This window comes from Lepeophtheirus salmonis, chromosome 7, assembly GCF_016086655.4.
Source record: "Lepeophtheirus salmonis chromosome 7, UVic_Lsal_1.4, whole genome shotgun sequence".
In the NCBI taxonomy this organism is placed as follows: domain Eukaryota; kingdom Metazoa; phylum Arthropoda; class Copepoda; order Siphonostomatoida; family Caligidae; genus Lepeophtheirus; species Lepeophtheirus salmonis.
The window spans coordinates 4,355,172-4,367,848 of NC_052137.2; the positions used below are offsets into that span (position 1 = coordinate 4,355,172).

General features: G+C 29.8%; 1 protein-coding gene across 2 annotated transcripts in view; it reads left to right on the forward strand.

Moving 5' to 3' along the window:
- Positions 1 to 12,677, forward strand: part of Ih (hyperpolarization activated cyclic nucleotide gated potassium channel Ih) — a 283,308-nt gene that overhangs the window by 261,352 nt on the left and 9,279 nt on the right. For both annotated transcript variants that reach the window (XM_040716982.2, XM_040716983.2), the window contains 2 exons: positions 52 to 198; positions 10,771 to 10,888. In XM_040716982.2, coding sequence (XP_040572916.2) covers positions 52 to 198; positions 10,771 to 10,888 — 265 coding nt within the window. The remainder of the gene's footprint in view (positions 1 to 51; positions 199 to 10,770; positions 10,889 to 12,677) is intronic.

The following is a 12,677-nucleotide window of genomic DNA, read 5'->3' on the forward strand; positions in this document are numbered from 1 at the left end:
GAAATTAATTATTATTGGTACAAGAGAGTCTTTATATAATTTTGATCTTAGGTAAAACAAGTCGAGGAATACATGGTGTTTAGAAAACTCCCTAGAAATATGAGACAGCGCATCACGGAGTATTTCGAACACCGCTATCAAGGGAAATTCTTTGATGAAGACGAAATTCTTGGAGAGCTCTCTGAAAAACTCAAAGAAGTAAGGATATTTACATTCATTCAAATCTTATTACAGGGACGTCATCAGCAATTATATTTGTTCGGGGGAGGGCTGGGTTTTTGGATTTTTTTTTTTTTTACGTCTAAAATTAAATTTAAAAAAGAAATGAAATATGAAATTTCGAAAAAAAAAAATTAAAACTTATATGATTTTGTAAAAAATTTCAAATATTAAAATTTTTTCAAAAAAAATTTAAAAATTCACAACTATTCTCAAAAAATTAATTTTTTGTAAAAAAATTTCAAACATCCATAGCTATTCTTAAAAAGTTAAATTTTTGCCAAGTTATTTTCCAAAATCCACAGGTGCATTCACAAAAAACATTTCAAATATCAACTGCTAGTCATAAAAAAATCAAATATCGACGAATGTTCTGAAAAAAATTCAAGAAAATTTAATTTCTTGTATAAAAGTTTTTGAAGAAGAACTCAAAAATTAAATTTTTGATATAAAATTTTTAAAAAAAATAAAAAATTAAATTTCTTATATAAAATTTTTCGAAAAAAATTCAAAAAATCCAATTTTGGAGAGAAATTTAAAAAAATCCATTGCTAATCACAGCAAATCTAATTTGGAAAAAAAATTGAAAAATTAAATAAAATTTCAAATAATAAATTTTCTAGTAAAAAGCAAAAAATTCCTTAATCAAGGCGGGGGGAGCTGAAATATCCTTCTTTTTTAATAAATGTAACAGAGCATATTTTTTTACAGGAATTTTTTAAACATTTGTTTACTTAATTTTATGTGAAGGAATTAGTAATAAAAAAAAAAAAAGATAGAAATCCTTGTAATTCCATATTTCTGGAGATAAGGGTCTATAAATAAATAATCCAATTAATACTTATGACATGTAAGTCAAATTAGGATATTTAACGACTATGTAAGCATTTGTAATGTTCATTATTAAGTTGATAAGGCAATATTATTGAAGAACTTGCTATAAAATAATTATAGTCCTTACACATTATATGAAAGCAATTCATTAGACAATTTCTAATAATAAGAGCCCTTAGTGTAAGTGTAAATGGTTTATTTTTTAGTACTAACGAGGCTTGAACATCCTCGTTCTATCAATAAAATAATACTTAAAAAACCTTTTTTCGTGAGTTTAATAGTAGACACATAACTTCAGATAAATATCCCTGACAATAATCATAACTATTATTAACCAATTATTAGAAAGTCAAATTGATTATAACTCTGGGACATTCTATGACAAGTTTGCTATAGATTAAGCTTTATAAAGCATGCCCTAGAAAGCGGGAGCGTTTTTGTCTAATTGGTAATCCGAGCATTATTATTTTCCAAAACTGGTGGCATTATCATTTAATTCTTGAAGACAGCCTATCTAAGCAATAACAGGTCCCTTTGCTAATGAAAGACGAAGGGTAACAATTATGGTTTCTTTGGGAGTTATAATTGTAAGTCCTTGTTAGACTCTGAGTAGAATTGAAGCTTGACAAAGGAGTCTTTCTTGCCAACGTCCTTATTTGTGTCCTTCTCCAACTCCTTCCTTGTCACAGCTGATTGTAGATGATCTAATGAAAGGTCATGACAGCTAAGCTGCTCTCCTCCAAAACATTCTTCAAATTTGTAGGTTTACCCTGTTGATTTTCGGTTTTTTTTTTTTTTTTTTTACACGCCCATAATACACACAATTTTCATCACTATTTATAAGTGTAAGTCTTTGTTTGACTTGTAGTAGAATAGAGGATCGAGATCGGAGAAATTACTCCTTATATTAGTGCTAACAGGGTAGAATACGCATGTATTTTATTTCTCTTGGGACAGCTTGCAGCTAATCAAATACAACGCCATAACAGCCAAACCACTCTCCTCCCAAACATTCTTCAATCACGTTAATTTTCTGTTTCTTATATATTTACATACCCGCGGGAGATATATTAGGCGTTACTAATTATGGATGATTTTCAATTTGTATTTTTAATTTACATTGAATGCAAAAAAAAAAAAAAGTTTCAGATCTATAAAATAACCAGTATCATTTTATTGACTCGGGAATTTTCCTGAAGGTATTTTCGCCTTCTAACTTTGCAATGTAATTTTTTCTTCCCTCTAACATTAGTTATTGAAAATGTTGTTATAAGTTGTCCTAAAAAATACTAAACTTTCGAATTTTATAGAGATAAGGTTATTTAAGAACACTTGTATGGATTTTTTTTCGTTTTTTGACTTAGAGTTAGATAATAAAATGACATTCTGACAAATTCTTGAGTCAATAAATCATGTTCAAGAATGTGGGAGCTGCGTATATGCTAATATATAAATACTGCATATTCTATTTTTTCAATTAATATTATTTTTCATAAAATCTATTATTTCAAGAAAAAATTGATTTTTTTAAATGTTTGAAACAAATCGATCTGGGCGTAGGAAAGTACGTAATTTTAAGAAAAATTTATAAATGAGGAGGATCGCTTATGGTTCTTGAAACTACTGTGGTGGTTTTTAATTTGCCTCGAGTGACCAACTTTACAAGGTACAACCCCTTGATATGGAGTATAAGTGAGTAGACTACATGGGCTGAAAAGTCCAGAGCTTCATACTTAAATGGTGCTTATACTGAAGCAGTGATCCCTGACCTTTCATCTATCTCTAGGAGCAATATCCATATTTTGAGGCTATGAATTTTTTATTGCCCTTGATCGCCTTGGTAACATTGCAGAGCCCTAGACGATGCAATACGGAGCTCAGGTTAATAACTATTGTGATCTAATACTCTAGATATCGATGCTTTGATTTAGGTAGTTAAAAATAGTTTTTTGAGTGGATGGGCTGAATAGTACATGACTTCACTTATAGATGTCGCTATTTTTTCAAATTCACCTTATTCTCATTCTGTACGAACCTTCAAAAGGTGGTTGTCAAAATAAATGACAATTTGTTCATTAGTTTGTATGATATTATACAAAAGCGTACTAAATAAAAAAATTTCAGAAAAAAAAAAAATTAATTGATGATTTGATGTTTAAATTTTTTTCCAAAATTCAGAAATTCACAAAAAAAATTTGGAAAAAAATTTCAATAACCTATGGCCATTCTCATAAAAAAACATTTTTGAGAAAAAAATTTCAAAAATGTAAATGAAAATTTAATTTTTTGGAAAAAAAATTTAAATTTTTTTTGTTCTAAACCAAAAATTTAATTTTTTAGAAAAAAAAATCCAAAATTCGCAGTAATTGACAAGCAAAAAAAATTTTTTTTTTTTAAATAACGTCAATAATTGAATTTCTATTGTATATTTTGTTTTTTAAATCTACTAAAATTATTTCAAAAAAAAAAATCCAATATAATTTTTTTTGGATGAAAATTTCAAAAGTACATAATTATTTGCAGAAAATTAAATTTTTTGAAAATAAATTTCAAATACTACATTTTCTTATAAAAAGCAAAAATTATATATTTTTTTTTTTCATAATTTAGAAAAACGATAAATAGTAAAATACCCTTAATAAATAATATTATATAAGATTCAGAATTGCAAATTAAACATTATTTTTCTGATGCCGATATCGATTTTAGAAAAAACATCAAATTTTCCGATTCCCGATTAAGTATTATGGGGAGTCCACTCCATAAAGTGAATAAATAGAAATAATATTAATAATTTAAAATAAAACAATTTTAAACGAAAAAAAAACTTGTTTTCTTTGTTAAGTCTAGAACTTTTCAACCTTTTTTTATGGTAGTTTTTTAAAGTTGTTTTTAACTTGTCTTGAGACCCCACAGCTATGCTACATAAATCATACCTGTCTGAGATGTAATTTGTGAAACTAGGAAAGTTATTTTATTGGCGACCATCTATAATTTTTTTTTTTTTTTTTTTTTTTTTTTTTTGTCAATGGCAATTTTCTGGAGGACATGAATTTATATACATAATTGAAATCATTAAGGCTGAAATATTTTATAGTATTGTCCTAAAAGCTCTTTATTTATTTGAAACTATAATGGTCATTTTATATACCCATATAAATTTCATTAAATAAACAGTGTTTGATGTGAGGAAAAAATTAATTTTATGATGTCAATGTATATAAAAACATACTAAAATATTTTATTTGATCTTTATATAGTATTTAATGTCTCTTTACATTTTTGATCATTACATTATTGATTTTGGAAATCTTTGTGCATTCCATTAAATTAGATATTCTAAAATCTTGGTCTCTGCATCATATTACGATCCATTCTGTGTAGAGTATGTTTTGGAAAGGTCCATTAAATTAGATATTCTAAAATCTTGGCCTCTGCATCATATTACGATCCATTCTGTGTAGAGTATGCGAGGATGTTATTAGTTGGATTCTGTGTAAAGTATGCAGAGGATCCATTTTATGAACATTGGAGAGCCTTATTCAGGTCAGTATAGGTCTGTTCAGACATTATCCCCCCCCCCTCCCAATTAATTACTACAGGTGTTACAATTATAATGTTTAGTTCATACTTGTCACCGACTTCCAGATGCACAATTATTGATTTTTTAAACTCGTCCGTCCCGGACTTATCTCCTATTTCGATCAAGTTTGATCCACACAATGGTTGGAGACCTGACCTGATGATTTTTTCTTTTTTCCCCAAAATTGAGTGGGTATGACATTTGTAGGTATTTTTTCGGGGAATTTTTGTTAATTTATAACAACAAATTACTATTTATTAGCAAGAATTGTTTCCCGCCCAAGAATCGATCCCATTTAAAAGCAGATTCCATCCTTACAGCGAAGATGATATGTAAAATTTACCAGAACAGAACGTTTGGGGAAAAGACGAGTAATTTTGCTGGTGGTAACACTGCATGACATATTCGCGTCCCTTTTATATTATTGGTTCTAATTTTACTGTTGTATCTCGATCATATTAATTATATAGCCGGGAGAAAAGAACAAAGGAAAATAATTATAATATCAAAAAATAAATTATAGTGAAAAAGGAATAGCCAATGAGTTCTAATCACCGCCCTATAGAAAAACTGGTACAAAATAAATAAAATAAAGTATCAGCTGACGATTGACTCTCCTTTTCTTTGCCTATGGAGTATTCAGTTATTATTTAGGTCCGTGGTTCTAATACCATTTAGAAGAGTTAGAAGAGCATAATCCCCCTACCTCGCAACACTTTGTAGGGAAATTATCATTTGGAATGGGAAAATTAAACCACTGATCCAAAAGGTGGACCATTATTTACCGCCACCGCTTTCCGGAGCATCAAAGACCCCTAGTAATATCCTTTAATACACCCCATCTATGGGCTGTGCAAAAGAACTGCAGGTTCAAGAAGTGGATCATAGGTGTCTAATTACCCACATTTTTCCCCACTTGAACAACCCATGGGCTGGGCTGTATTATAGGATGTTAAAAGGGGTCCTTGATGCTTGGGGAAGCGATAGCGCTGTGTAATGATCTACTTCTTGAACCTAGGGTTCTTTGGACAACCCGTGGGTGGGGTGTATTATAGGATATTAAAAGTGGTACTTGATGCTCAGGGAAGCGGGGGTTCATGATCACATTTTGCTAAATGTCCGATTTGCCTCACTGCCCGTAACATATATTTGCAACGAGGGATCAACAAAAATTGTATTCCTGTTCTTTTGGGAAAAGTATTACATAACTTATCAATTTGATTATTTATCCAAAAGAATAAATTATGAAATAGTCATGACGTATCAAGTGAGGCGAGGGAATCAACAGCTGACAATAAGATCCGTATGGTATTTTTTGTGTTAGCAAGGTAACGCCGTATAGAGTATTTAATTTTAAATTACTCTCATTACATGTATTATAAATCCTTAACAAAAAATGCAATTTCTACAACTTACTTATTCAAGTTTCAACTTAGTATAGAACATTTATGAAGTAACCAATAAGTTCATATTTACTCCTTTTCTTGATTATATTCAAGATTGTTTTATGTTGACACACTACATATCATATTTTCTTTTATGCTTTCATGTATATTCAAACATTTTTGGTCCTCTTAAAGAGATATTCCGTAGGAGGAAAAACTTGAATGAAATAATCTCATGTCTTATATAAATTTATATATTTATTATTTTAAAATGTCAAACTTTGACGTATGGGACTTTTGTCTTATCACATTTTACTACGTGTTTTTATGTTCTATATAGTTTATTACATTTACATAAAATAGAGGGAATCTGATGCTACTTTAAGTTTGATAAAAGAGTCTTACTTTTAAACAAAAAAAAAGTTGTTTTTTTTACTTGTTGTGAATTATCATGCATAAAAATATGTGTATAAGTAATGTACAGGCCTTATATGTTACAAGTATGCTACGTCAACATAAAAAGAATCTTGAACAAATAGCTAGAAAAGGAGAAAATCTCAATTAGTTTTATTACTTCATAAATACAGGGTGTTAAGATCAAATCGGTGCATTTTTCAAAAATCTTTAAATTCTCACTGAAGGCAAATTATTCGCCAAATTCACTTTAAAATATGCTTCAATTGTACATATGAGTGTTGAAAAATAGCTCATTTGATGAATCCGTCTAAGCCTCAATCACGGCCTGGATACGGGCCCGGAAGGAGGAGCAGGCACTGATGAGGCAGTTCCTTGACATGTTGGTCAATGTCTCGATAATGGAAGAAATCAGAGAGTGATTCATGGTATTATATATTCAATTTGTTTTATATCTAACGTAGCCTTAGACAAAATAATCCATCAGATTAAGATCCAGACTTCTGGGAGACATATTTCTTTCTCTGTTCGACTTTTTTGTGGTTGATGACATATCTGGGATCATCATTCTCCAAATGACCCTTAAAAATCTTTTACACGGTCCGGATAGGAACGCCCGTTTGAGATCTTTCAATTTAAAATTTTCATTTTTTTTTTTTTTGACAAAGAGGATCGTCACGTCATGTTCCTCTTTTCTAAATTCATTCTTCTTTATATCTGGAACAGGTATTTGAAAGTTGACAGTCAAACAGTCAACAAAATCACCAGCACAATATTAAAACACCCTGGTTAGTAGACTATTCAAAATTCCTCTCTTTTTGGAAAGGTTGAGACATCATAGGCTTAAAATATGGTATTTGGGTACAAATAGATGAATGACAAAAATTTTAAACAATTCAAAAAAAGTTTTAGGTGTCGTGCAACGAACTTAAAGTTTTGAAAATTGACGTTTTTTTGCAAAATTTTGTCTTCTTCTTTTATTATCTTTCAACCAGTAGCAGATATGATGAAATCTTTTTTATAATTAGTTTTACACAATGAAATAACCCTTAAAAATTATGATTACTATTTTGTTCTTCAATGATTATTCTTTGATTTTATACGGAATAGAAATGAAGGACTTTTTTTTAACCTATTACTCACAGCGCACGTTATCATTTTTATTTTTTTAATTGAACGGCAATATTGTCGAATCTTTACTTTTAAAAATGAACCTCTAAAACTTTTTTAAATTGTACCCAAATTCATGTTTTAAGACTATGACGTCACAACATTTCCAAAAAAAAAAGAGCAAAATGTACCACTCTACTGTACAGTGTATATGCAAGTTAATATTTAAGATACATATTTGTGTCAATTACAATCTTTGTATTAACATTTGAGGAATAAGTTAAGATACCTAATAATTTTAGCTATAGCTTAAAACCTTTATTTACATCAGAAACTATTATTGCCTCGTATATGGTCTTCCAAATAAAATGTATGGATTGTTGATAATTTTATAATGACGATTAAGTTTGACTATTTAAACTTGGACTACTTTATTAAAGAGGTACACTTAATTTAAATTGAAATAAATCAGATATTTATTTGTCGATGGTCTTCAAACTCGGTGATTAGGTTTTGTAACTCAAGATTCCTTATGTAAATTTTCGACTCTATTCAAAACAAAACAAACAAAGACGAGTAAAATAGACCACCAAAGGAGTGCAATTTTGAAACTTTTCTCACGCAGCATGGCCCAAATGTCCATATACAAGGATCTCGGATGCAGCCGTACCACTGTGTATTTAATGAGGGACTTATTCCCCTACACCATGTTCTTGGGCGTTATGGACAGCACAGGTGAAGTCTACTCTTCCATTTTTGTGGAAAGGAAAGAGCGGGTCAAAACAGATGCTCAAATTAAACCCCCAGATAAGTAAGTGCTACCTTGATCCAGAAAAAAGTTCGGAGACAACTTTGTTTTTCCTCAAGACGAAGCTCTATTTTATGAGAGACAATTTCCCATACTTTTAGGACATCAACATGTGGCTTCCCCCTCCTCTCCAAACACGAACCCCTTGGGCTACTCTAACTAGGCTTGTCTGGAAGAGAGGGTGTTACTACTCCTCATAGGAGTGTCTGGTCTCTAGAGGCTTCCATCAAAATAGAGTTGACCAAGCTCGAGTCTGACTACATAGTCAAGGCCTGCAAGGGATTTAAGCCTCGTATTGAGTCAATCGTTAGAGCTAAGGGATCACATATATGAATAAAAGTTGTGACAAGTACTAAATGACGTCACAAAACCTCTCATATCAATTTTACTCATGAAAATTTTTAAATAATACAATGAGTACAACTTGTTAAAATCAACCCTGTATGTTTAAATCCGGAATCCTAAAAGTGTGTGAATTTAATAAATACAAGCATACGTGATTGAGATTTCTTTTAAAAATAAAAAACAATAGTAAATGTAAGTTGTCGTCTTTAACTTATTTCCTGATGACTAATTATTATTATCTCAAACTGTTTTGCCTCTGTTGGGTCCTACTACTTACATGCTTGCATACTTACACATAGTAAATATTTTTATTTGCTTTTAAATGAATTTGTATGATTTATGATTTTACAAAAAATTATAATAAAGAGATTCAATTTCACAGAGATTTGCTTTTGAATAGAAAAGCTATTATCTAAAAAAAAGACAAGAAAAAATTTGAAACATAATAAATCAAATTTTAGTTCTTTCAAATGATGAGAACAATATTTGAAAAAGATAAAAAAATGAATGGATTTGTTATTTTTTTCAACATACCCTTCCAATCGTAACGTGCGTATTTTTAATTCATCTTAAGATGAATTTTACCATAGAATGAAAAAACTGAGCTTTGATATTTTAATAACTTGTGGTTCCCTTTTTTTTCTTTTTTAATAACTTTTCATTAACAAGTTTTAAAGGGATAGTTAAATTATACAAACAGATGTGATTTTATTGACAACATATCGTGTTTTGAATTATGAGTAGTAGACATAGGATTTTTGAACAATTTTTTAGCCAAATGAACAAAACAAGAGCTCTATTTTTTCTTAAATGAACACCCAAAATATCAAAATTGAGTAATTTGTATTTAAATAAAAATTCACTTTTATATGTATAATTGCAATTAATGTTATTTTATATCTATCACAACTTATTGTTAAATTTTGCTATATTATACCCATAAATCAGGATTTTATAAAGATTTTATTTCGTTAATTTTTGGGATCGATCAGTATTGGTAGTTTTAAATGCACTAAAAAAGACGTCTGCATTAGTAGTTGAAGGAAATTTGAAGTAGGTGAGATCTTAAGGAGTCTTGTTAGATGGAGGCATTTTATCATCATCATCACCCCTGTTTTGACGTCCAAACTTTTGCATAAATGGAAGATCGGGATTTGGCAGTTTGGCGCAAAAGTATTTCTCATTTGTTGCAAGATTCGATGGGAATAATTCAACGGTAAAATTTGTGCCAAATGTATCCTTCCTCTAATTGGTGGTTGTCCTAATTTGGCTCTTTCACATATCCTATCATGTAATCATAACCCTGATTTCACTATACACTTATTTTATATACAAAAAGATACCTCTCTAACCTCTCTCTGCAAATTTACTCTTGACTCTGATGCCATTAACTATTCACAACACTAACTAATGAACTAGCATGGCTAGCGGCTATGCTCAATCCAACATAATAATTTAGATTTCAGAGGTGTTTGGGAGTTGTGAATGTTTGAAATTTGTGAAATAAATTTATAAATGAGCTAACTTTTAGGTTTTTTATATTTAGAGTACTTAATCCTATAAATTGTAATCATTTAGGAACAAACTTTACAAGCGCTCAAAGTCAGGCTTTGATTATAAATTTGTTTTATCAATATAAATATAAGAATGTGTGTAGATAGAGTCGGTAAACATTTTCCTACTCCTGACTCCAACTACAAAAAGGCAACTCTAACTCCGCATCTCTTGGTCAAAACGGGTAAAAAAGGAAAGTTTCATACTTTTTTTTCTAAAAATAGATCCTTTGTTAAACTTCTGGATCCCCCAAAAACAAAATATAAAAACATTCCTAGAAACCTCAATAATAATTCATTAATACAATAATTTATTGATCAGTTTAAAACTAATAAATTACTATCAAAAAAATAAAGTACAGGATTTATTCAATAAATTAAAACTTTGCTTAGAAGATTAAATAAAAATATAATGTTACACAAAATATTAGAAGGATATCTTAGTTTCCAGGGCAGAGAAACACCCCATGGAAGGAATTCACGAACAATTTTTTGATATATTTTTTCTCATATTTTTAGGATGTGATAAACTACAACTGCCGCTCACTTGTTGCTGCGGTTCCTTTCTTTGCAAATGCGGATCCAGCGTTTGTATCTGATGTTGTTACAAAACTTAAGTTTGAAGTCTTCCAACCAGGTAAAATAATGCATTTTAAATCTATTGTATGTAATCTAAATTATAATCAGTAAAAAAAATATAAAAGTCAATTTATACTTTGTCCAAAATTAAATTTGATTATTTCTACATAAGTCAAATAATCTATATTAATAACGCAAAGTTCGTCTGTTTGTCCGCCAGTGCATCATTTTTGAGTGTGTGCTTCGTATTTTAGAACTGTATGACAATGTAGCAATTAGCATATGTAGCAAAAGTTCAACGAGCTATGTTGAAAAAAAAAAACCATCAGTTGTACGATGGATGCTTAAAAATTGAAAAAATGGTTTACCCAGTGGAGAAAATAAGATGAATAAAGAGACTGAAAGTTCTGAGACTGGCCGCCACTTCATGACCTAAACATACTTCTTCTTGAGCCACTTATTCATTGCTTTAGACGTATGTTTTGTGTCATTGTTGTGCTAGAAAACCCCATTACATGACCCAGTTTTAAGTTGTCACTCAAGATTTATGGGAGGATGGAGATGGTTTTCTTGGGCTAGACTCAGAATTTTTCTTCCTCTAAACACTTTTTTTGTCCATATAATGTATCTCACTGTAAAAATAAAGCTACCATTAAAATTATCGACTGTTCTTTTCTTTGTCAGTGGGCAAACTTACAAAATCGGCAAGGAATCAAATACATATGCATGTTCTACACAACATATCTAAACGTAACACAAAGTATTAAACATATATTCTCTCAACTAAGTCATATTGTATCTGGGTTAGCAATTTGTGATAATTTCTTTGAATTATATACAAAAAAGTTTGTTAAATATTTGGAGTAAACTAATTATACTTTTTAATTTAAACTTGGCCATAGTTACTCCTAAATATAAAAAAGAAATTTTTCAAATTTAACAAGGGATCAATATGGGTAGCAAAGGTGTTGAGTATATAACATATTCAATAACAGACTTGTAATCTGGTTATATACTATTATTGCTAAGTTTTTTTTTTTTTTTTTGGTATCAATTTATGGGTTGATGTCCTCCTAATCCAAATTTATGAGTTGTTAAAATACAATTTGTGTAGCCTATATAACCTCATTTGACGTTATGATCACAATTTTTAATCACACATGATTCAAAATTACACTCATCTCTATCCGTCTCGATCAAATTTCCCGAAATCCAATACTCTTTTTGAGTTAATAAGCCGTAAAGTCAGTTATACTTGGGAGGTGGAAGCATCTCTTGGATTATTCGAAAGACAAACTGAACTCTTTACTTCAGTTTACTTCTGTGCATTAGGGTGTCCCGTTAATGTATTTTTCTGTGCTATGCAAACACAAGAGGCATCAAAATTTGTGTAATTTTACAGAAAATATGAAAGCAGTAAAAAAATAAAAATTCGCATCATTTGGAGGGATCTACCGCTCTTCAAATATTTGTAAAAATTAACGTCTTCACAGATTTAAACTATATGTCTAAAATAATACAAAAAATAATTTCGATAATTATTTTATGATTAAAACATTTCAAAATGTAATGGCCTTTTACTGTGACCATATATAATCTTAGTACCAAGTTTGATCAAAATCAATCCTTAACTTTTATTATTACATTTTATTTTATTAAATAATAATCTGCAGCTGCAATTGCTTCGGCAGTTTTGCCTGACTTTGGCTCAGTTTCTGTTCAAAATTCTACAATGACCATTGATAAAAACAAGATTCACAGATCTGTATCTAAAGCTTGCGTAGAAGGTTCAAAAGGTTTTGAAGGAGTTGCTATTATAAGTACTTATTTTGGTGGCAGAAAATACA